This window comes from Gekko japonicus, unplaced genomic scaffold (genome assembly GCF_001447785.1).
Source record: "Gekko japonicus isolate JY-2015 unplaced genomic scaffold, Gekko_japonicus_V1.1 scaffold450, whole genome shotgun sequence".
NCBI lineage: Eukaryota > Metazoa > Chordata > Lepidosauria > Squamata > Gekkonidae > Gekko > Gekko japonicus.
In genome coordinates, this window is record NW_015165843.1 from 657,186 (window position 1) to 682,981 (window position 25,796).

The following is a 25,796-nucleotide window of genomic DNA, read 5'->3' on the forward strand; positions in this document are numbered from 1 at the left end:
TGAGCGGGGGGGGGACTGCCTTTCCAAAAACTCGATTGCCAGCACTTTGCCGGGTGGGCAAACCAGTTCTGTCGAAACACTTGGAACCGAACTGATTTACAACCTGATCCTGCCCTGATTCTGGCTGGCCTGATCTCGTCAGATCTCGGAAGCTAAGCAGGGTCGGCCGTGGTTGGTACTTAGATGGGAGACCGCCAAGGAAGTCCAGGGTTTTGATGCAGAGGCAGGCAATGGAAGACCCACCTCTGCACGTCTCTTGCCTTGAAAACCTTATGGGGTCTCCATAAGTCGGCTGAAGCTTGACGGCACTTCCTGCCACCCCCCGCAGCCTGATCCGATGCGTTCTTTGCTCAGAAATGGATACGATTTATCCCCAGTGGGATTTCTTCCCAAGCTTGTATGCTAAAGACTGCCTTTTGCAATGAAATCGAGCAGCGTTACGTCCTTCTATGCCCCACTTCCTTCAAAGCTGGCAGAAGAGTACAGCTCTCTTTTGGACTGCCCTGTTGGTCTCAGGGATTGGCTCCAAGAAGTCGTGAGCCCCTGAACCTGTTGCCAGTGTTGCGTGTCAGCAGTGGGAGGGATGCAGAGAGAACGTACACACTGGCCATTTGGGCTTCAAAGTCCAGGGCAAAGGGCTTGCAAGAGGTTGGGGGGAAAAGGGAAGGCTTGTTGCCAAAAGGGGAGATCTCAATAACGTCCAAAGGAATGGGGAAAGGAGTCTATCGCCAGTGTCACAATGCATTTTTAGTATGCTGCAGAGTACGGCTGGTGACCGGCAGCCATTTCTGCAGGCGAAGGCGATGCCTGAAACACCCCATTGCTTTGGATAAAGTAAGTGTGCTTCAGGGGAAACGAGGGTTGCCAACCTACAGGTGGGGCCTACAGGTGGCTGCTTTGGGTGGGGGGACTCCATTGTATTGGGTCCCACTGAGGCCCCTCCCCAAGCCCAGGCCTCTCCACGCTCCACCCTCAAATAGCCAGCTATTTCCCAACCCCGGGGGCTGACAACCGATGTTCCCTCTAAGCTATGGAGCCCTGTGAGCAAAAATTCTACTTTATGAGCTACTGGCATTAAAGTTGTGAGCGAGCGATTTGGCTGCTGAATAAATTAGTTTGCTCTGGAGTCCTCCTTCGTGAGCTGAGACAAAAATGTGTGAGCCAGAGGCTAAAAAACTGTGAGCTAGCTCACACTGACTCATCTTAGCGGGAACACTGCTGACAACCCTAGAAATGTTCTTAAAAGTGACTTCCCCCCCCTCTCCCCCCAAAAAAGCTTTCTGGAAACAACTCTCTTCTCTAGGAGGCTGCTGAAGAAGGCCGCGTGTCTTTTTAAGAAATGCCCCTGAGTCCGGTTGTTCTTTCCCTCGGCAAGAGAGAGTGCAGTCGGACGGATCGATTGCTCTCACCGCTAATGCTGAAGGGAACAGCCAGAGATGGGAGAAAAGATTTCCGTATTGATTGGAAACAGAGCCAGAGCGGTTTGAGAGACGGGCTTGAAATTTCTACCCGGCTATAAAAGGGCTAAATATATCCAGAAGAGGAAGGGGGAAAGAGTCTAGAAAAGACTGCAGGAGTGCCATCAAGACTTTGACATTAAGGGACAGAGAAAAAAGCCCCTCCCCCCCATAAAACCAGCACTCACTTTCCAGCCTTCTTAGTAGCCATTAGCTGTCCTGACCTGCCGTGATGTCATGGAATGTGCACGGATGTTCGTTTTGTAAAAGAAGCATAGCTATATGGCAGAGCACCTACTTTGCATCCACAAAATCCAAGGTAAATAGGAGAATCCCTGCTGGATTAGACAAGGGTCCATCTATTCCAGCACCCATTTCCCAACAGTGGCCAGGCAGAGGCCTGGGGGAAGCCCCACCAGCAACCCCCGCTCAATTACCTCCCCCCATTCAGGGGTTCTCTATCCACAGAGTTTTTCCATTTATGGTAGTTACCAGGATTAATAAGAACATCAGAGAAGCCAATGTTGGATCAGGCCAATGGCCCATCCAGTCCAACACTCTGTCACTCTGGACCTCTGCTCCATATGCTTATCTAATTCCCTCTTGAAGCCGTCCGTGCTTATAGCCGCCGCCACCTCCTGTGGCCATGAATTCCACATGTGAGTCACTCTTTGGGTGAAGAAGGACTTCCTTTTATTGCCATAAATAGACCAATCCTCCATGAAGTTGTCTAAATAGAAAAATAATCTGCTGGTTCAAATCCTGGCATTACTAATAACAAGATTTCAAGTAGCCGGCCTGGGAAGAGCATCTTGCAAAGCAGCCACCAACTCAGAGTAGACCATATGGGGCTAAGATGGATCAGTGGTCTGACTAGCTTCATGGTTTCTCTGTTTAAGAGCAACAGAATGTCGACAGTCCAGCTTCTGTGAGGGAAGGTGGGTCAGGACATCAGATCTGCCCTCGGGATCTGCTTTGCTTTGGCTGAAATTTGACCCTGCCTAACAACCTGTTCTTATCTGTGGAATGGCAGAAGGGGAACTGGATGAAGCCCACTGGGGAAACCACTTTGTGGACTGCCTGGGAAAGCGCCAGTCTCCTATCAATATTCAGAAGATGCATGTCAAATACAACCCGGAACTGGAGCCACTGGAGTTTGTGGGTTATGGCGGGCCCTTGCAAGGAAGTTTCGCAATCACCAACAATGGGCATTCAGGTAAATACGAGGCTTTGCATACCGTTTCCATCTCTGCATAAATGCATAATGAACCAGGGCTTGTGGCAATTCATTGTCCCTTAAGGGTGTTATTTATTGTCCCTTCAGGCCTAATGGCATTGTAGTCTTTTGTAGACTGTGATTGGATCTACCCAGCTCCCTCACTAAATCTCTCCCGGTTCCCCTCTGTTCTACAGCCCTCCCCAATCCCAAAAGGCTTTTGTACATCCAGGTCTTTTGATGCTCAGCATAAGTGCTCTTGGGGGTCAAAGAAACCCCCCTCCTTCCTTTTTCAACATCAGAAAAAAAAGTGGTTGGATCTAACCAATGCTCCCTCTAAGCTGTGGAGTCTTGTGAGCAAGAATCCTGCTTTGTGAGCTACTGGCATTAAAGTTGTGAGCAAACAATTTGGCTACTGCATAAATTAGTTTGCTCTGGAGCGATCCTCCCTGAGCTAAGACAAAAATGTGTGAGCCAAAGTCTAAAAATCTGTGAGCTAGCTCACACTAACTCAGCTTAGAGGGAACACTGGCTCTAACCCATTAACAGTTGTGTTTAAACCAAGGTTACAAGAATGGGAACAATTCATGGGTTTACAGCCTTCTTCTCCCCCCAGGATAAACTCTCTTCCTTCATCTTTTTTGGCATTAACTATGGCAAAGTATTGTCAGAAGGAGGAGGAGGAGATTGGATTTATACCCCACCCTTCACTTGGAGTCTCAGAGCAGCTTACAAACCCCTTCCCCTCCCCACAACAGACACCCTGTGAGGTAGGTGGGGCTGAGAGAGCTCTTTCAAGAACTGCTCTTGAGAGAACAGCTCTGACAGAACTATGGCTCACTTGCCCAAGGCCATCCAGCAAGTGCAAGTGGAGGAGTGGGGAATCAAACCCGGTTCTCCCAGATTAGAGTCCGTGTACTTAATCACTACACCAAACTGGCTCTCAGCACCAAGATTAATGCCACTCATGGTTAGCTTTAAACCACTGTTCGAAACCGGGGTTAGAAATTTGATACAGACCCTAGATAAAGGTAACCCTGGTTCAGACCTCTGTGTGTGACATCAGCAGGACAGTTTCTCTTAAAACACCTGTTGAGATTTGAGGATGGCTTTTGTACGCTTGCAGCTGAATACCATTTGCAAACTCTGTCGGCGTCATTATTTTTGTAACTGAATGAGGCTACCTCTCCTGATCTCGTTTATTTCAACTTCCCGCTTTGTCATCTGTTTCTTTTTTTATTATTATTCTATTCTGCTAATTTTGTGCTGATTTTCTCAAACTGGAGGCGGGGAATCCAGTCAGCAGCACGTACACAATCGAGAACATCGGCGTCGTTTGCATTTCTGCACTGGACATTAAAAAATAATGACAAAAGGACGGATCCAGTGTTATACGCTGGTTAATTCTTCCAGTGAGGCATGGGGATGTTGCTAGAAAAAGCTTTCTGACAATAAATAGTAATGAAGAGGAGGGAGGTGCCAATACTTAGCTCAGTTATATTGCACTGTTTACACCAGCGTAAAGTGAATTTGAAATGTGGAAAGCACCTTTTTAAAAAAATGAAGCGTAGCATCAGAATGGCCAATTATGCTGTTTCCGTTTTGTGAAGAATTGGAATCAAAAGTCAACATTGTTAGAATTTCATGCTTTCATTCAAAATAGACATACGCCAAGTTTCTAGCCCCTATAAGCTTCAAAGGCTACAGGCACACTTTGTAAAATCTGAGAAACTTAAAGTGGTGGGAACCAGGGCTATTTTGGGGCAGGAACGCACAGGAACGGAGTTCCGGCTGGCTCCAGAGTTGGCCACGCCTACTACAGCTAAAACCTCTGCGTGCGTGAATGCCTGGAGAGTGTCCCCCCCGACAAGTTCGAGGCAGGAGGGCCGGGGGGGGGGGGCTGGAAGGATCAGGGAAGCACTTAAATGTCTCCCTGTGCCTTCCCTGGCCTGTCCAAGGGCCGGCTTGACCAGGCTCCCCGCAGCCACAGGTAGCCCAGGCAAGCCAAGGGAAAGCAAACTGCCTTCCCTTCCCTTCAAGGGGGGGCTTGCCAAAGGAAGGCATGGGGGTGTGACATAATATGCTAATGAGCTGCTCTGTCAGGGTGTGTCCTAATATGCTAATGAGTTTCTGCTGTTGGGTGTGGCCTATTATGCTAATGAGTTCCTGCTGGGCTTTTTCTACAAAAAAAGCCCTGGTGGGAAGGGAACTGAGATCTGTGTCTTTTCATGTGCAGATGCAGTGAAGCCCTAAGAAAATTCCCTGGGTTGCACACATTGTGCTCTTTAAACAAAAGGGGGGGGGATCAACATTTTGTGTGAAGAGCAAGTGAATGCTGCAGCCAGAGTTCCCACTAAGCTGAGTTAGAGTGAGCTGGCTCACAGTTTTTTAGCTTCTGGCTCACACATTGTTGTCTCAGCTCAGGAAGGATGGCTCCAGAGCAAACTAATTGGTGCAGTAGCCAAATGGCTCGCTCACAACTTTAATGCCAGGAGCTCACAAAGTAGAATTTTGCTTACAAGACTCTACCGCTTAGAGGGAGCATTGGCTGCAACCTGTATTAATTAGTGTCACAATGCTTAGCTGTTTTCAGAGGGTAGAACAGTGTGACTCCAGTCCAGTGGCACCGTAGGAACGAACAAGAGTTTCCTCCTGAGAGAGTCAAAGCTCAGGTTCATTCCACCTTCTACACTTATGAGATTTCCTAAACAGCTGCCAATAGCCTTTGAAAGCCTGTCTTCATGTGGACTACATACTTGGTGTGCATTTAAAAAAAAACGAAAACTAAGAAGGCCGAGTCTGGACTTGCGAGGAATAGACACAGACAATAGATGCAGACCTGGCAAAAAAGATACAAGCCAGTCCCACATGACCATTAGGACTGTCAACCTCTGAGTTGGGAATTGGAAATGCCTGGAGATTTTGCAGGTGGAGCCTGGAGTGGGCGGGATTTGGGGAGGGGAGGGACCTCAGCAAGGTATAATCAACGCTCCCTCTAAGCTGTGGAGTCCTGTGAGCAAGAATTCTACTTTGTGAGCTGCTGGCATTAAAGTTGTGAGCGAGCAATTTGGCTACTGCATAAATCAGTTTGCTCTGGAGCCATCCTTCCTGAGCTAAGGCAGAAATCTGTGAGCTACAGGCTAAAAGACTGTGAGCTAGCTCACACTAACTCGGCTTAGAGGGAATGCTGGGTATAATGCCATAGAGTCCACCCTCCAAAGCAGCCATTTTCTCCAGGGGAACTCTCTTGGTAGTCTGGAGAGCAATCACAATAGAGGGAGATCTCCAGGTGCCGCCTGGAGGTTGGCAAGCCTTCTAGCCATGGGGGCAGACGAATTCAACGTGTGCCTCTCGTGATGCTGGCTGTGACTCTATTCCCACAGTCCCCGCAACATTGCAGGAGTTTCTGGTATAGACTATGAAGAGACAGATCACTTTGCATAGCCTTGTTGTTGTTCAGTCGCACAGTCGATTCCAACTCTTTGCGACCCCACGGACCACATCACGCCAGGCCCTCCTGTCTTCCTTTGTGCTCCGGAGTTTGCTTAATTTCATGTTCATTGCATGAATAAATAAAAATCAATAACACTGCCTAACCATCTCATCCTTTGCCGTCCCCGTCTTCTTTGACCTTCAATCTTTCCCAGCATCAGGGTCTTCTCCAGTGAGCGCTCCCTTCTCATTTGGTGGCCAAAGTATTTGAGCTTCAGTTTCATTATCTGGCCTTCCAGGGAACAGTCAGGGTTGATTTCCTTTAGGATTGACTGATTTGATCTCCTGGCAGTCCAAGGGACTCTCAAGAGTCTTCTCCAGCACCATAATTCAAAAGCATCTATTCTTCGGCGCTCGGCCTTCCTTATAGTTGCTTAGCCTAGGACATCACAGAACCTTGAAGCAGGCCAGCCCTGCTTGGTACATGTGCGGCACATGATTTTGGACCAGCAGAGAGATGGGTGATTTCAAAAACAAATAACCTGGAAAGGGCAGTCTGCTAGAGAAAGCAGGCACTCCTGCCGCCGCCGCTGCTGTTGTGTCCGCTGACCGCCATCAGGGGCCAGCGAACACTCCAGAGCTTGACTCTGGAATAACAATGGGGACTAGGCTCCTGGTCTCTCCACTGAGGGACCAATGGGACCGTGGCGGGAGATTTAAACCCACCAACGGGACCTAGGGGTGTGTCCCCAGGTATGTATATAGTTGGTCAGCCGGCCATTTGTCTTTGTCTTGTTGTGTACCAGTAAACCATGCTGATCACTACATCAGTCTCGGTGGTTTCTTCATGCGTTTAACCTACTACACTTCAGCTGCTGAACAAGGGAGCTCTTCATTTCCCTCCAGCGTCTAAAAGGACGGCGGACAGATGCAAGACCAGCGCCAGAGCCTGGAGACAAACTGTCTCGGAGGCGAAAGACGCTCTCATTGTATCGCTCAGAAAGAGAATGGGCCCAGGCCGCCTGCTTATTACATACGGCTCCGCAGGCCCGGCCTCTCATTAAGAGGTTTCTGCACAGAGGTATTATCGACTGTGCACACTCTTTGTAAATTTGTTGCCTTTTCTATTTGGGGGGGTGAGCTAATGTTTTTGTTTTGTTTCCCAGCACATGTGAGCACATGTTGGTATTTTTCATGCGTTCTTGTTAACGCTGTTATTACTGTCATCTACTAGACTTTAAAAAAACCAATTTCCTTTGGGAGCCAGGCTCGGGCCTTGACAAGACGTCGGTCACCAGCCACGGGACAGAGAGAGCGGTCACTTTTCTTCAGCCCCATTTCTGTCTCTCTCTGCATTGTGGGTAATAATGACACCATTTCTCATGCCAGAACTGTACATTAGGGTTCCCAAGTCTATTTACCTTGGCGGCGGGGAACCTCACCGGGCTCCAGGAGCTGTCGGTGGACGTGCGCGCGCGCAAAGCGCACACGCGCCACCAGGACGTCACCAGAAGTGACGTGTGACGTCGACACGTTGAGGGCGTGGCCCCGACCGTCGGAGGGAAAACCATAGAGTTTTCCCTCTGACGATCGGGGCCACGCCCCCAACGTGATCGACGTGGTTGCGTCACCGGAGGTGATATGTGGCACGCTGCGCTTCGGTTGGGGCGGAGTTCCCCCCGGGGCCCGATTCCGCGGCAGCAGAAATCAGGCCTCCAAAGCGGGGGTTTACCCGCCACCCGCCCCCACTTGGCAGCCCTACTGTACATACAGCCCTTTCCTCTTGTAAAAAGGGGTAGGTGGGTGGGTTGCCAGGCCACAGTGCCAAGCTCCCAGAAAGAATGGAAGGGCAGGTAGGTCCTGATGCACTGACGTCACCAATGCTCCCTCTAAGCTGTGGAGTCTTGTGAGCAGAAATTCTACTTTGTGAGCGACTGGCATTGAAGTTACGAGCGAGCGATCTGGCTACTGCATAAATTAGTTTGCTCTGGAGCCATTTTTACTGAGCTAAGACAAAAATGTGTAAGCCACAGGCTAAAAAACTGTGAGCTAGATCACAGTAACTCAGCTTAGAGGAAACACCGGTCGTAAGCAGCCATTACTGGTTTTGCAGTAAATGGATGCTGTAAAGCTCCCCCTAAGCTGTGGAGTCTTGTGAGCAAAAATCCTGCTGTGTTGAGCTACTGGCATTAAATTTCTGAGCGAGCGATTTGGCTACTGCATAAATTAGTTTGCTCTGGAACCATCTTTCCTGAGCTAAGACAAAAATCTGTGAGCTGGAGGCTAAAAAACTGAGCTAGCTCACACTAACTCAGCTTAGAGGGAACACTGGACGTCACACCAGCACACTCACATCCCTTCCAGTAAAACAGGAAGTGACACAAGGTAGCTCCAGCATTTAACAAAAACTCTATGGTTTTACAGTACAGTTTCCACAAAATGCTAGAGAGTATACTATAGCAGGAGTCCTGGTATCCTTAGGTGGAAAAGGGAGAGGTGGAGGGTAGCCCCTGGTTTACCACAAGGTTTCATCTGATATGTGGCAAAATGCTACTGCCTGGGATGGTGCTAGGCTGATAAGCTATTCTATGTTGAACTTCTCAGGTACAGAAGTACAGTGAAATGTGTTAGATCGCGCTAACAAAGGACTCGTAGAGTGATTCAGCAAGTGATTCAGCTTTATTGGAAGTAACGAACAAGCACTCAAACACATTAGAAACCAGAACAAGAAACTGTGGGAGCTATGCTCCTTTTAAACATAACCGGGCTAATGTAGCCACGCCTATTTACAAATAACAACCAATGAGATTGCTCAGTTAGGGACCAATGGGAGTCTTTCCCTCCCAGGGAATAGTACTGTTCTGATTGGTCGCTGTTACAAAGCGACCAATAGGAAGTTCGGTCAGAGGAGCCCTAGCATGGCTCGAAGCTTAACATAGGAGTCTAATGGGGTGATTCATGTAATCGTTCCAAATACATTACAAAATATGTATTAAAACTAGAATCACAAGGCTGGAAGGAATCAGAGGCCATTCAAGTAGCCTTCAGTTCCTGGCTGCCATACATTAACACATAATCTAAACAACATTATACCCCTAAAAGGTCAGATTGTTCCATCTTGCTCATAAAGGTGAGACAAGCAACATAAAACAGAGAATACAGTAATCATACACAGAACATTATCACTAGGTAGGAAGAAATTCCAACTACAATAATTAGCCAGCCACTATGTAGAATACTTACTTTTTCCTGCAAGCACGAAACTTGGCTCACTCACAGGAGCCACCTCAAATGGCTTGATCTGTAAGCAGTTTTCCGCAGTCACCTGATGCGGCTGGTAAATTTTCCATTGCAAAAGCTTGGACCCAACAGCTTTTCAATCCTTCTGTGAGTCTACGAACTGAGTTTTGTCAGTGCTGGCCTTTCTCCTGATATTTATGCCCTGTAAGGATGTAAAAAAAATCCAATTAGGAAATAACGGGTCATGGCATAATTACACTATTAAATAATTGTTTAAAATTATAGCATCGTGCAGACTGGGGCTTTTGTGGGGCTTTTTGCTGGGAGTAACGGTGGTGGTTTTTCTAAATAGTACAACCTGCAGAGAAACCTGTTTTCAACCTGTCTGCCACCACAGGGTGTATGAACAAAAGCAATCTTCTCCTTCTACATTGCAAAGCACAGGGCAAGGAATCGGATCTTCTTGTGTTAGTTTCAAAGGAATGAAATGTTCTTTTCGGGACTCCACAGGGTATTTTCTACCAAAGAGATGCCAATTTTCTCTCCCTCTGGATTTGATCTATGGCTGCTGAAACAGTGACACATTTTATTACTTGATCATGTTAGAGTCTTGCAAATGCAACCATCCATCTGCAAGAAAAGGAAAGAGTATTCCTCCTAGATCTCTTTAAAATAACCCTCATTGTAGTCTCATATGCTTCAGTGTAATGGAATGTTCACAGGGTTTTTTTCAACCAAAAACATTTAGAAAAGAGGGAAAACCCTTAAGATTTACACATACCCACCAATTACCTAACACTGCAGAAAACAAGAACGTAAAAATGTAAGAAGAGCCCTGCTGGATCAGACCAGTAGTCCACCTAGTCCAGCATCCTATCTCACACAGTGGCCAACCAGTTCCTCTGGAGGTCCAACAACAGGGCAGAGAGGCCAAGGTTTTCCACTGATGCTGCTTCCTGGCCCTGGGGTTCAGAGGGTGACTGCCTCTGAACATGGAGGATCCCTTTAGTCACCATGGCTAGTGATACAGCCAGTTTGGTGTAATGGTTAAGTGCACGGACTCCAATCTGGGAGAATTGGGTTTGATTCCCCGCTCCTCCACTTGCAGCTGCTGGATGACCGTGGGCAAGCCATAGTTCTGTCAGAGCTGTTCTTGAAAGTGCAGTTCTCTCAGAGCTCTCTCAGCCCCACCTACCTCACAGGGTGTCTGTCGTGGGGAGGGGAAGGGAAAGGAGTTTGTAAGCCGCTCTGAGACTCCGAGTGAAGGGCGGGGTGCAAATCCAATCTTCTTCTTCTTCTTCCATGAATAGGAAGCCAGTAGTTGTATATATTTTCTTTCCGACCACTTCCTGTTTTATCTCTGACATCACTTCCTGTTTTTGCTGTTTTGCAGTGCAGATAGACCTACCTCCAACCATGACCATCACCAGAGGGCTTCCTGGGACCTTCACAGCGGTCCAATTCCATTTTCACTGGGGTGGACTAGACCTCGAGGCCAGTGGTTCTGAACATACCGTTGATGGGATGCGATACATTGCTGAAGTATGAAGCCATTTGGAAAGAGGAGCCTTGCAAAAAATAGTGTTTTCACATACTGGAAGCTGACACAGCCTAATAGCCAGCTACAAACCAGAATATCCTGGTTCAAATCTCGCCTCTTCCATGAGCTCCCTAGTTGGCTTTAGGCAATCTCTTAGCTTCAATCCTCTTGAAAATATGGGCCATGATAATGCTGACCCACGTTACCTTATTGTAGGGATTGCAACAAGGCAATACATACCTAGTGCTTCGGACACTTGAAAGTGCTACGCAAATACTAAGTATTATTAAAAGTGGGAGCCGAATAGAGAATTCCTTTGCTAAACAGTTGTTACCCGAAACTCCACCCCCACCCCTGAGAAGGATATATTGGAGAATTCACAAATCTGTGAATTTTCCCTGCCTCTATAACACTGCTTAGGGGCTACCTAGAATCCCCTGCCTAGTCCCAGTCTAAACTGGGCCACCGCACTTCTGCTATTTACACAAAACACAGAAAACTTGGGAATTCCCTTTGCAGAATTACCAGCATCTTGCCTAGTTCAGTTCCAGGAGCGCCACTTTGGTGGAAATCATTCTTTCGTACATAGTTCTGTTTCTATAAGAGCTGCTGTCAGAAGGCAAGAGATCAGATCCTTTCTGGATCGTGTCTCCATCATCCTGTGGGAGAGGGGGCAACAATTTAATTTGGTTTCCATGCAAGGGATGAAGATCCCTACTGAAACCCACTGTTTAACAGTTCTGGTCTTCGTCCTTCACAGCTGCACATCGTCCACTACAATTCAGCCAAGTATTCAAGTTTTGAAGAAGCGAAGGATAAGCCCGACGGATTGGCAGTCCTGGCTTTTCTGTATGAGGTAGGTGGCTGCTCAGAAGGGGGAAGGAACAGAGCTTTGGGCGGACAGTTGATAGAGCTGCCTTCCAAAGCCTAATTCTATTTCCACCCTTGTCTCCTGTCACTACAGACACCCCTGCCTGCCGTCTGCTTTCCTTCAGTCCCACCGCCTTTGTCCATATATCTCCCGTTCTCTTTCTTTGTCTCCACCTCTTCTCCTTTGCTGCCCCTTATGCTTGAATCTTCCTTCCGTTGAATTGTGCCACCCTTCTCTTCCTTCCAATCCCTCCAGTTTGGTGTAGCGGTTAGGAGAGTGGACTCTAATCTGGGAGAACCGGGTTTGATTCCCCACTCCGACACATGCAGCTGCTGGTGGAACCTTGGGTCAGTCACAAGTTCTCTCAGAGCTGTTCTCTCAGGAGCCGTTCTTCCAGAGCTCCCTCAGTCCCACCTACCTCACAGGGTGTCTGTTGTGGGGAGGGGAAGGGAAAGGAGATTGTAAGCCGCTCTGAGACTCCTTCGGGTAGTGGAGGGCGGGGTATAAACCCAATCTCTTCTTCTTCTTTAAAGCCCATCTTTTCCTTGAACCCTGTATCCTTTACCAAAAGTAACCTTCAGTGCCTGGAACTGAATTGCAGCCATATTCTTTCCTCCAGTGCCCTCCTCTCTGTCTTCCTCCCTTCCCTCCCCTCTGTCCAGTTTTAGGTTGTCAGCTTCTTGGGACAAGGATCTCTCTTTGTTATTACCTAGGTTTTTTTAAAAATAAAAAAAAATCACATACATTAATGGAGCTACATAAACAATGTTTAGTTGATTAATCGGTTATGTTTTGATTGACAAGGGGGTAAAATCTCCATTTAATAAGGCACCAGATGTCAATTTTGCTTACAACGTTTTTAGTGCTCGGTCTTTACTGAAAGAGGCATTCCCTCCTGGATGACGAAGAAGGGGAAACACCACTTCGGAGATCGATCGATCGATTTACTTCATTTATACCTTGTCTTTCTCCCCAGTGGAACCCAAAACAGTTTAATGCCATTCTCCCCTCCTTCATTTTTTCCTCACAAACCGTCTGTGAGGCACATTTGTCTGAGAGAGAGAGTGCCTGGCTCAAGGTCACCCAGCAAGTTTCCACAGCAGAGTGGGGATTTGAATCTGGGTCTCCCACATCCTAGTCTGACCCTTTAACCACTACACAATATTGCCCGCTGTGACACCTTCACATATCACTTAAAAGCAAAAGCTGCTTTAAAAAAAAAGCTGCTTTTTCCAGATGTCGTCAGTTAACCGATCGATTGTTTAAAGCCTGTACAATTGATCAGCTAAGGCTTCTCTATGTGGAGGAAACAGGAGGAGGAGGAGGAGGAGAAGATCATCTTCATAATAACACCAAGGAAAAAATCTGCCTCAAGGATGTCTGACTTAGTTGTTCTTCGAGGGGGGGGGGGGGACATGACCAGTTTAGAACCCATTTTGTCGATGTGCCCAAGTACAAGACCTCACAGCCAACTGCGGCTAGAGCAAAGACTTCTTAAAGCCACTCCTGAGGGGAGAAAGAAACCCGTGAGACCATTTCCACAGTGGTGAAATTCCCCGCATCGACGTTTTTATGTGAAATTTTCCGCAGTAGAGTTTTCCTCACCAGGCACAGACCAAAAGTCTTCTCCTCATTACCCTGTTTTTTAAAAATCCCTAGTTTTAGCAAGTTCCAAAAACATGGGATAAGAAGGAGCAAACTTCGGGTTTGCACCTGGTGAGGCAAAATGTACTGTGGAAAATTTCACATAATGCCCAGTTTTCAAAACCTCAATGCAGGGAATTTCATACTCAATCAATCAATCAATCAATCAATCAATCAATCAATCATAGGGCTGCCAATTCCCCCCGGGGGGCGGATTTCCCCCCACTTTGGAGGCCTGATTTCCGCCGCCGGGCATGCTGGGGGCGGGGCCACAGCCATCTGAGGGGAAAACGCCATCCGGTAGCCCCCCGCTGCAGAACGGGATGCCCACGGAAGAGGGACATTTCCCAGATGTTTGTGTCTGGACATTACCTTTAGATCCGTGAGGCAATCGTGCCTTGCACGGATCTAAAGAGCCGTCGGATTGGACTTCCAGACTCTCAATTTCATTAACACCACAAGGACATACCATAATCTATCCGCATAAGGAGTCTTAGAGACCCTACCACCTAATACAGACAAAGGCAGCACATTAAAATGGCCTAACATAAAAGCTCTTCGATAATGAGGAGTGCTTAAACAGAGAAAATATTCTGCAATAGACCCTTGGGGAGGAAACCCTACCTTCAAGGGGGAGCATCTACCTGAAGCCAGGCTAATCCGCTCTTGGTCTTCTATGTTTACTCAAGTGAAAGGCTGAGCTTTCTGACAAATGAAGACGCTCTCCAAAACTAACTCCTATATGCGTGATCTTACTCTCTCTATGTGAAAACCATGCCAATGATGAGGACTCGGTAAGCATTTGTGAAATAAGAGGATTGGAATTAGCTCTAAAATGGTCTGAGCCTGAGAGGAAAGGAGGCTTCTCACAAACAAGCTTCTAATAACAACTGATGAGACCTTTATGGAGAATTTTTGGAGGGAAATAGTGATAAAGGCAAACACTAGAGGGCACCAAATGAAAGGGAAAGGAAATATTAGGCGTTTAAAAATCTGTCTCTTTCTCTTTCTGGACTGGCAAAACATTCAGGGCTTGCTAGCAAGTCAAGGTGAAGGGGAAAGTGAACTTTGCCTTGCTGGACTTTCCCAGTTGAAATGGCTGCCTTCTCTTTTGCAGGACGGGAATTTAGAGAACACTTACTACAGTGATTTCATTGCCAGCCTGGCGAAAGTCAAGTATGCAGGTATGTGCGTGGATTTACCCTTAAAATCTTGCCACCGTATACTTTACTGGGGCAGGATGAAGCAATTTCTTTTTAGTGTGCGTGATGGAAATATTTTGTTTGTGCATTGCGAGCCGAATAATGAAGAGCCACTGATAGCTAGTAAAAGGCTCTCTTTCAGCACAGTATGAGGTTCTTTAAAAGAGACTGGCGGCTGACCCAAGGTCACAGAGTGGCTTGATAACGAGAGAGTGGAGATTCGAACCCAATACTCTCCAGTCCGGCAACTCTAACCACACTGCCAATCATTTCACTGAGACTGTTAAAGAGCTGGGTCTGCCTCCCTCACATGTCGCTCAGCCCTCACATGAAGATCTCACCCAAACAGTCACTGTGTCACCCTGTGAATTCACCGCACAAAAACTGTGGTGACTTTTTAGAAATAATTGTGGCGCCGCTGAGCACAAATATGAGTGCTGCATAAATAGAACACAGAATGCCGGCAAAAAAGAAAAATCACCTCATGGTGACGTTTCTGCACTGGAAAGTAGGGTTGCCAAACTCCAGGTGGTGGCTGGAGAGCTCCTGGGATTACAACTGATGCCCAGATGACAGAGATCAGTTACCCTGAAGAAAATGGCCGCCTTGGAAGGGGGACTCTATATGGCATTGCACCCCACAAGCCCCTTCCCTCACCAAACCCGGCCCTCCTCAGGTTTCACCCCCAAAATCTCCAGGAATTTCCCAATTGACAACTGACAACTCCAAAAACTGACAACTGGCAACCGACAACTCCAAAAATCACTAGAAAATATGGCCTTTCAAAATTCCCTCAGCACCGTGTATTTCTTTGTTCTATCTTTCCCCTCAGGCCAAACCTTTGTCAGGTTCAGAGAGGAGCGGTTGCAGCTTCTGTGGTCTAGCTGTTGCATGAGGACAAAATGGAGGAGGGGAGAAAAGACATGTATTGTTCCTTGAAGGAAAGACAGGAGAAAAACACACTTAATATATAAAAACCTGAAAATAGCCAGCTTTCCTTGCTAAATGGGGCTGCCTTATGGAGATCGGGTTCGAATCTCCACTTGTGCCATGGAAGCTCACTGGGTGACCTTCGGCCTGTCATTCTCTCTCAGCCCAACCTATCTCACAGGGTTGTTGTGAGGAGAAAATGGAGGACAGTGATGTAAACCCCTTTGGGTTCCCATTGGGGAGAAAGGCAGGATATAAATGAATTTCAGTAAATAAATAAATTATAAGGATATGGCTCAAAATAGCAAATTGTGAAGCACGTGTAATATCAATAAAATCTGCGATAAAATATCAGATATCCAGGGCCAGTGATGACATGTATTACATTTTAGGTTTCGTAATTTATATACAGCATTATCAAAAATGTAAATCCATATAAAGCTACAAAGTCAAGTGTCGGTTGTAAGGGTATTCATTGTAAGGAAGATGGAAAAGCCAGTCAAAATCCTTTTCAGTCTCTACCTTCTACAGAGACTGAACCCCCAGTCATAAATTCAGTTATTTCTCTACACTGACAGAAACTCCAAGAACCTTTTTGCCAAGCCTGAGGGTTTATGTGTATTTCAATGTTCCTAACACTCTTGTCAGAAGCTGAAGAAAATCCATTCTTTTTAAATTCACAAGCACTTACGCACTTAAAACGAACATTTATCTCATTTGAGTGATCTCTTCCTTAAGTTAGCCTTGATCGTCTTCTAAGAAGGCTGCTGTGCTCGCTCAGCGAAAGGGGGATTTCAGGATCATTTAGGAATAAAGGCACTTGGGCATAAAAGTGATTTTGAAAAATCCACCTGCAGGAATCAGTAGGTGAACGGAACTAAGTCTCTTGTGTGCTTGGAGTTCAGAGCACAGCCTATGTTTGCAGAGCCCTAGCTGCCATTTTCTTTAATCATACATTTCTTTAAATCTAAAATTATTATTACTCTTTTTAGGGCAGTCTGCCGTGCTCAACACCCTCGACATCCTATCTTTGTTGCCCGAAAACCGTGCAAATTACTACAGGTACCTGGGCTCCCTCACCACACCGCCCTGTTCAGAGACTGTGATCTGGACCATATTTGACTCAACCATCAAGCTGTCTCACACACAGGTCAGAAGGTTTTTCTTTGTTTCTCCTCCTCAGGGTTTGGCTTTCTGGCTGTCACGACAGCTGTCACTCAGTCTCAGATGACAGAAAGCATTTTGCCAGATGAAAATAGCATTAGTTGACATATCACACTTATTTCCATAACAACATCTTTTATGGTAATGCAGTAATGGCTTTTGTCCGCTTGGGGTAACTCTGTTCTCCAGACCCAAACGTCTGATAGCTGAAGCACATTTTCTTGCCTGGTTTAAAACTGGGATAATTTTGAATATTCCACCCCTGCGCCTTAGATTTAAAAATCCCCCTTTTCAATTAAACCTCTCCCTGGTGCAAATCAAATCCTTTCCTTTTGCACCATCTTCTGCTTCCTTGTTACAGCTCTTTCCCATTAATGTATGGAGTTTTTAACATCATTTTTGTGTCAGTTTTGTATAAATGATCAAAGAAACTAATGAATTGGGAACCTGGGACCCCCAGTGATGAAAATGGATAAAACTGGGCTTACAATGACAATATACAACAAAACACAGTTAAAGGCACATTTCTTACCTCTCTCATTTCAAACTAGAAGTGCGCTGCATTGTTTCACTCAAAAAGAAAGAATTAAGAATTATTCAAAATAACAATGTCATCAGGAACAGATCTTTGATGGGCCCACCCCACAAAACAGTAGGCAATTTAGTTTATATAGAATACACAGAGCATCATTGCTTGGAGTACCAACAACTTTAAGGGGAAAAGTTGTCCCCTTTGTGAATGAAACGGATCAAAACACGTAAGGAAAAGCCATCATTACTGTTTGTTTTTTGTCTCCATAGACTGGTCGTTCGCATCAGTTTTTGTTGTAGACACAATTATTCTGTTGCTTTGACAGCATTTATAAGCAATTATTGTGCAAATAATGTAAAAAAAAATCATAAATTTTAATGCAAAAAAGTTGGCATGAAACATATATGAAAATAAGGGCTGTTTCTCACAAAGGGAGAAACTAAATTAAAACCAGCAAGTTTGTGAAGTTCAGTCAGGGGCCTAACCCATTTTCACTTGGCTTGGATTAAGATGTGGCAGGGCCAATGGCACCCCCAAAAAACTTGGGCTAGATTTGGCTTCCAGACCCAGTTCACAAAGTGCAGAGAGAATGCCACTTGATGGGAATGTGCAGGGCTCTTTTTGTAGAAAAAGCCCAGCAGGATTCATTAGCATAATAGGCCACAACCAACAGCAGAAACTCATTAGCATATTAGGCCACACCCCTGACAGCACAGCTCATTAGCACATTAGGCCGCACCCCCATGTTACCAGAAGTGTGGTCATTCAGCCACACCTACCTTTTGCTTCTTATTCTGTTTACCTTGTTTGTTGTCAAAACCCGGGGCTTTTTTGTAGCAGGAACTCCTTTGCATGTTAGGCCACACACCCCTAATGTAGCCAATCCTAATGAGTTTCTGCTGTTGGGTGTGGCCTGTTATGCTAATGCGTTCCTGCTGGGCGTGGCCAACTCGGGAGCCAGCCAGAACTCCGTTCCTGTGTGTTCCTGCCCAAAAATAGCCCTGGAATGTGTCAGCCATTTCCCCATTATTCTCTCATGCCTGTTTGCAGATTGGGATGCTGGAGAATTCTTTGCTTGACTGGAAGAACAACACCTTGAGGAACGATTACCGCCGTGCCCAGCCCCTCAACGGCAGGGTGGTTGAATCCTCTTTCCGTGTCAAGGTTGCTGAAGGTATGAATCGGTGGCTTATACCCAGGGGTCATTTTGTAGAAAAAGAGGTGCAGGAGCTCATTAACATAACTTATTTGCATATGCCACACCCCCTGACGTCACCGGAAGTGTGTCAGAAGGCAACACCCGCCGCTCAGGCTCCACTGGACAGTTTTGGATTGCTAGCTATTGGGGGGGGGGACGTGCAGATCTGCCCTCACAGAAGAGAGAGAGCTTGTACCTGAATAAAACTTGGTCTTAAAGGTGCCACTGGACTGTTTTGGATTGCTAGCTATGGGGGGTGGGAATGCGCAGATCTGCCCTCACAGAGAAGAGAGAGCTTGTACCTGAATAAAACTTGGTCTTAAAGGTGCCACTGGACTGTTTTGGATTGCTAGCTATGGGGGGTGGGAATGCGCATATCTGCCCTCGCAGAGGAGGGAGAGCTTGTACCTGAAGGCGGGCCGGGGGGGGGGGCTCTGCAACTTACCTGGCTGCTTCTTGCTCCTCGTGGCCCAGCTGAGGGCTGCTGGGAGCAGGGGGTGGGGTTTGTTGCATGTGCCCGTCCCCTGGGCTGCTTACTGCCGGAGCTCTGCTCCTGTGTGCTCCTGCAGGAAATGACCCCTGTTTATACCAGTAGGAAGTTGGATTAGGAAGGATTTTACCTTTGTATTCAAACGGCACACTGAATTCCTCTGACCCAACAAGACTGTTCTTATGCTCTTATGCAAGTATCTATATGTGGGGCTGCCGGTTCTTTCTGGGATCCTCTTCATAGCACTCGAACCCACCCCAGTCTTTATATGGAAACCAATTGTATGACTTGCCCAGCTTGATGGGCCCCTGGTATTACCTAGCCTCACATCATTCCCCCCCTTCCTTTCCCCAGCCTCAATAGTCCTTTTAGGTTGGATCACCTAACAAAGATTAATTTAGCATGGCTTGGAAAGATTTGTGATGTGACCAACCATGAACGTACGCGGTGTTTGCCTTGCATACGTTTAAGCTTAGGGTAGATATGTCTCTGAGTGGATTTCACGGCACGTGTTTACAATTTTCTTATATGCCCATATATATGCCAGATTACTTGCTTCCTACACCAGATGACATGGGCTCTCATCCATGAAAGGCACAATGAATCTGTTAGCATGGAAGGTCACCCAAGACACACACACACACCCCAAAACACAGATCAGCTTCACTTAGTCCTGAGTCTGCACTTTTGCTTTGTACGTTGCTGGATCACAAGGATTCGACATCAAGCAGATCATGCAAGACTAAGTTTAGCTCACCCCTCGTGTAGCATATTTTTGCAATAGTTTCCTCTCTGGAGCAGCGTTGGCCTCTGTAGAAGTAGGTGAAAGGTGGTGCCCAGCAAGGAAAATTTGGATTGCTAGAGTGACAGTGACAGAGTTGCTGGAAAACTGGAAGAGGGTCAAGAAGTCCCAACTGGCGTGATTTGTTGTCATGGAAATATACCCACTATTGGAATAGTCCCAAGGCATTCAGGGTATCCATTCAGGGTGCCAGTGTTAGTTTCGGGCAGCAGAGGAAAGACCTAGCAGTACCCCTTCCCCCCACACACACTTCCACCTGATCTTTGCAGTAGTCGATCTTTCTGAGAAATGGAGGTAACAGCTCAGTTACAATGCCACCTTTTTGGAGAGCCAGTTTGGTGTAGTGGTTAAGTGCGCGGACTCTAATCTGGGAGAACCGGGTTTGATTCCCCACTCCTCCAATTGCACCTGGCTGGATGACCTTGGGCAAGCTGTAGTTCTGATGAGCTGTTCTCTCAAGGACAGCTCTGGAAAGAGCTCTCTCAGCCCCACCTACCTCACAGGGTGTCTGTTGTGGGGAGGGGAAGGGAAAGGAGATTGTAAACCGCTCTGAGACACCTTTCGGTAGTGAAGGGCGGGGTATAAATCCAATCTCTTCTTCTTCTTCTTCTTTTCATTTCCTCCATCACGTAATCCAGTAATTTTACCGTTGATTGACCCCCCCCAAAAAATAAGTTTATGGGCTGCTTTCCGACAATTCCAAAGTGATAGCCCTGTTGTTTACTGCAAAAATGACTACCAATCCCTTATTAAAACCAAGACACACTTATTGAAATGAAGAATCACCATTCGGACTCTTCCCAAGCCTCTCTGCTTCTCCATTACTGAAATTTGATATGTAAGATCCTTGGGGAAGGACCCCTTTTTCCTATCATGTTGCTGTGTGACAGCGCCACGATATTGATAGTATCCTACATGAACAGGAATCATGAAACTAATTACGGTGGTTCTTGCGTTGCTGTAGGGTTTTGCCATTCGGAAGCCTTCACTTTGAAACTGGATGAAATACGGACCCAGCTCCAGGAAATGAAGAGGCACCTTGTGCATGTCATGGGGAAGCCGGGTAAGAAGACAGAACCGGTGGTTCTTTCCCTTTCCAAGAAAAGTCAGCCGTGGAAGCCAGCCATGCGAACTGCTGAGTCAGAGGAAGCTGCCTTGCGTCGAGTCAGGCTGTCGATCCTCAAGCTCAGTCATGTCTTCCCTGAGTGGTAGCCGCTCTCCAGGGGCCTGGGTAGAGGAGGGTTTTTCCTAGTGCCTGAGAGATATCTCCTTGAGAGATATTTTTAACTGGAGATGTCAGGGACTGAACCCCAGACCTCCTGTGTACAAAGCCTGTTTCCTGTCCCTGTCCCTGTCCCAGCTATTATCTTCTTTGGTCCACCCATAGTCCCAGGCGCTAGGAGGCTAGGATAAATGAGGCCACAGCAGCCAAGTCTTTTTGAGCTGTGGCTCCATTGAAGAGGATGGAGAAGTATTTCTGGACAGAGATTAAACACCAGCCTGATGTCCTGTAGAGCGGCAATTCCCAGCCTTTGTGTCCAGACCCAAAAGGTGGGTCACCAAGCCTGTGAAAGTGGGTCCCAATCGATCTTTTGCAGTTCTGTTGATCTGTGCATGCCATTTTTTCTTTCCCAAAGTGGGTCACCATAACAAGTAAATTTGGACTTGTGTGGACCACCGTACCAAAAAAGGTTGGGAACCCCTGCTCTAGAGTCATTTGGTCTTCAGCCTATGAGTTGGGACCCTCAGGTGGATTGTGCACCCCTACAGACTTGCCTTTTGTTGCTTTTTTAAAACAATCCTGTCTACTCTGACTGGCAGCAGCTCTCCTGGGTCTCAGGCAAAGGCGTTTAATGTCATCTGCTGTCTGATCCTTTTAACTGGGGATGCTGGGGACTGAACCTGGGACCTTCTGTATGCCAAGCAGATGGTTTACCATCAAGCTATGGTCCCACCACCAGAGGTCATTTTGGGGGGATCGCGGGGGATCGCAGTTCCCCTGGGTGAGGTACGGGGCGGGCACATGACGAAGCCCCACCCCCTGCTTCCGGCCACCCCGCTTCCGGCCCTCATTCAGCCAGGAGGAGGCAGGAGAAGAGGGAGGGTAAGTTGCTTCCTCCCTGCCTCTCCCCATCCCTGACTGCCTGGGGCCAGGGAGGGCCTTCGCGGGGCTTCCTTGCACTCCTGCTGGCCTTGCAGGTCCACCACCGGGCCCCTCATGGGGCTCGGCAGTGGAGCTGCAAGGTTGGCGGCGGCGGCCGGGACCGTTGGGGGCAGGGTGTGTGGCCTTATGACACACTTCTGGTGATGTCAGGGGGTGTGGCCTTATGACACACTTCCGGTGATGTCAGGGTGTGTGGCATATGCTAATGAGTTATGCTAATGAGTCCCCCTAGCTCTTTTTCTACGAAACGACCCCTGCCCACCACCACAGCTTCCCCACTCCCAGAAATTATAACTTTGTGTGAAAAGTCTCTGTTAGAGATCCCTCCACAGAACTGCAGTTCTTGCAGTTTTTTCCACTGTGAGCCAAGACAGTCAAAGCAATTTAAATCTGTTTCAAAATGTGCAGGGTAGTCTTGTCCAGAATACAAGTCCAGTGTTCTGCCTGTGACAAACATTGGAATGAGAGGTTATGTTCTGCCAGGTTGGGAACTATCTTGTAACAGGAGAGTTTCTGACTGGTAATTCCAAGTATCAGGTCAAGTACCGCCTGTACATAAGAGTTTCTGGTTGGTTGTTCCAGGTGGCCATCCTACCCCGTTCCAGGCCTTTCACTTCCCCCATGAGAAAGTCGGCAGCTATGTTGAAGTCCGGCCCCTGCTGGAGATGAATTTCAACGCCTTCACGCTTTGCTTCTGGTCCCAGAACCATAACCAAGGGACCCAAACCGTGTTCCACTATTCTACCCTGGAGAGAGAAAAAGAATTGGTGGCCACGGTGGGCTCAGGTGTGGGTGTGTGGATCGGTGGCCAGTCTCTGCAATTTAGTCTGCATCGCGAGTTGACCGAGTGGGTCCACCACTGCATTACGTGGGACTCTCACACCGGGGTTGTAAATCTGTGGGTCAACGGAGCAGAAGGCACGGGCAAGAATGTGGAAAAGGGGTACGTCATCCAAAAGGGCGGGATGGTCATTCTTGGGAAGGAGAAGAACATGCTGCTGGATGTTTTCTCCAATGGGTTTTCTGGCTGGCTGAGCCACCTCAACCTCTGGAATCGTGTCCTTGACCATGCAGAGGTCCAGAAGCTCACCGTCTGCAAGAATGGAGCGGAGAAGGGGAACGTCATCGCTTGGGGGGGAACGCCCATGACTTTGTATGGTGGAGTGATTTTGGACACCGACAGCAGCTGCAAATGATGTTCATTTTTTAAAAAACGGCGGCCTCAGAAATTGGTGCTGGTCAAAGCACGGACTCATGCAAACCTAGTATTCGTTTTTTTCCCCCCTGCATGCAAAGGACAGATTCCTTTCCCTTTTACTCTGGATTTTTGTATTTTGCTGGTCGAATCAAAAGACTTGGTGTCAGAGCTTTGGGCGAGATGACAGAAACCTTTTAAGATGAGGAAATCTCACCGTGGGTTGAGAATGCTTTGTCACTTTCCAGTGTCTATTGGCATGTGGTAGGATAGAGACATAGACGGGTGTGGGAGGGCAGGGTGGGGTGGGGCTGGTACTCAATGAGACGACGACCATGCGGCTGTGACTCCGTTTTGTGTTTCTAAGAACACATAAAAGATTTAATTACAGGGATGTCTCACCTTGTGGTATGGTGTCCCCCTTGTTTTCTTATCCGCAAAGGAGTATAGAGAGGCATCTCCATTATCATGGAGAATAATGCTCCCCCTAAGCTGTGGAGTCTTGTGAGCAAAAAATTCCACTTTGTGAGCGACTGGCATTAAAGTTATGAGCGGGCGATTTGGCTACTGCACAAATCAGTTTGCTCTGGCGCCGTCCTTCCTGAACTAAGACAAAACTCTGTGAGCCGGAGGCTAAAAAACTGTGAGCTAATTCAGCTAAGGTGGAACACTGGGTAAGAGATAGATTTGCTGGTCTGCCCAGGGCAGCTTTCTGCATCCAGCCCTGTTTGGAAATCTCTTTGCATAGCCATGGGGTCCCCATGCAACCCCACGTTTCACTTCTTCCCTGCTTTTTGAGCACCAGGACGCATGGCCTAAAAACGGACCTGCACGAAGGAGGTCAGATCTGCTACATCGAACAGCCTCAGGATGGTGTGGGGAAGGGGCTGTGCTTATCCCAGTTGTGTGTGCCAACTTGCACGGTGCAGTGTGTGAGCAAATCCACCTGCACACACACACACACACACACACATACACACACACACACACACACACACACTGCGCTCTGTTTTTAGAAGGCCGGACTGCAAGCACAAGTCCTGGCAACCTTCTCTCAAAGGCTGCCAAGGGAGGTTCTGCTCTCTCAAGCTGCCATTGGTTAAATCGCCGGGTGTGTCAAATGCCGGGCTCGGGTTTCTTAAAACAGGAGTGGGTATTGGTAGAGCCACAGGGCTGCTTTTAGATCACCCCCTAAAATCTGCGATAGATACGCGGTGGAGAAACTTGGCTGTGTTGTCCTCGGAGGCAGCCAAAGGCCCCCCCCCCCCCGGAAAACAAACATGCTTTCAGAGGGTTCTTTTTGCTTCTTCTTCCACTGTGACTTACAGAGACAGCACAGCCATGTTAGCGTGAAGATAGGTAAAGGTAAAGGTTTCCCTTGCTCGAAAGCCAGTCGAATCCGACTCTAGGGTTGCGGTGCTCATCTCCGTTTCCAAGCCGAAGAGCCAGCGCTGTCCAAAGACGTTTCCGTGGTCATGTGGCCGGCATGACTAAACACCAAGGCGCACGGAACGCTGTGACCTTCCCACCAAAGTGGTACCTGTTTATCTACTTGCAATTTCTTGCTTTCGAACTGCTAGGTTGGCAGGAGCTGGAACTAGAGACGGGAGCTCACTTCGTCATGCGGCACACTCGGGTCTCGAACTGCTGAACTACCGACCTTCCACAGCCTGCAGTTCAGCGTCTTAACCACTTGAGCCACCGCAGCTCCTAGTGCGAAGATGAAGCCTGCATCAATTAAATCTAGCTTGTCTCCAGTGCCCTTTCATAGGTCCACCGGGCTTTAATTGAACAGCACTGAAATGCATAGAAGAGTATCTCATGGCCCTGGCTAACAGGCTGGAATAAAGCTGCCTGCAGAGACTAGGGTTGCCAGGTCCAGGTTGGGAAATACCTGGAGACTTTGGGGGTGGATCCAGGAGAGGGCGGGGTCTGGGGAGGGGAGGGGTCTCAGCAGGGGTCATTTCCTAGAAAAAGAGCTGCAGGAGCTCATTAGCATAACTTATTAGCATATGCCACACCCCCTGACATCATCGGAAGTGTGCACCAGCCCCTCTGACAGGCAGAAGCACCTGGGATCCATTCTTTCCCCCCTCTCCCTTCCCTTCGCCTCCAAGTCGGGAGAAGGAAAAGGGAAGGAGGAGGATCTCAGGCACTTCTGCCTGACAGAAGTGCTGGCGTGGCCACAGCCGGCCTGGGTGAATTATAGAATCATAGACTCATAGAGTGGGAAGGGACCTCCAGGGTCATCTAGTCCAACCCCCTGCACAATGCAGGAAATTCACCAATACCCCCCACACACCCCAGTGACCCCTGTTCCACGCCCAGAATATGATTAAAAAACCCTCCAGGATCACTGGGGGCCAAACTGGCCTCGAGAAAAATGGCTTCCTGGCCCCAAAGTGGCGATCAGCATTTCCTCGGGCGTGTAAGAAAGGGCCACAAGATCTAAGCACTGATGCAACCCTTCCTGCTTTACCTCTTGTGATTTGCCTAAGTTCACACAATCAGCATTATGATCCTTTTAAAGTTGAAAGCATGATATAAATGCAAAGGACTATTTGTAAGATTATCTGTAAGACACAAGACCAGGACGCATCTCACTTCTGGCAATCACTTGGAGAGACCCTATCACTCAGCTTCCATTGCCCCCCACACACCCCACACTGGAATAAGAACATAATATCAGGCCATACCTCATTGCAATAAAGCCCCTACA

General features: G+C 47.7%; 1 protein-coding gene across 1 annotated transcript; it reads left to right on the forward strand.

Annotated features, from left to right (window-relative positions):
• The first annotated feature begins 2,508 nt into the window (after nucleotides 1-2,508).
• CA6 (carbonic anhydrase VI) lies at nucleotides 2,509-23,161 on the forward strand. Its single transcript, XM_015411041.1, has 8 exons — nucleotides 2,509-2,673; nucleotides 10,739-10,887; nucleotides 11,646-11,741; nucleotides 14,518-14,584; nucleotides 16,525-16,682; nucleotides 18,279-18,402; nucleotides 20,683-20,781; nucleotides 22,465-23,161. The coding sequence occupies exons 1-8, from the start codon at nucleotides 2,574-2,576 to the stop codon at nucleotides 23,076-23,078; spliced, it is 1,407 nt and encodes a 468-aa protein (XP_015266527.1). The 5' UTR covers nucleotides 2,509-2,573; the 3' UTR covers nucleotides 23,079-23,161.
• Nucleotides 23,162-25,796: the final 2,635 nt, after the last annotated feature.

What these genes read in the sequence shown, in the direction of transcription:
- CA6 (XM_015411041.1), top strand. Translation starts at nt 2,574, where the DNA reads ATGCATGTCAAATACAACCCGGAACTGGAGCCACTGGAGTTTGTGGGT. An exon ending in CACCAACAATGGGCATTCAG is followed by an intron (nt 2,674 to 10,738) that starts GTAAATACGAGG and finishes GCTGTTTTGCAG; the next exon opens with TGCAGATAGACCTACCTCCA. An exon ending in TCCTGGCTTTTCTGTATGAG is followed by an intron (nt 11,742 to 14,517) that starts GTAGGTGGCTGC and finishes TCTCTTTTGCAG; the next exon opens with GACGGGAATTTAGAGAACAC.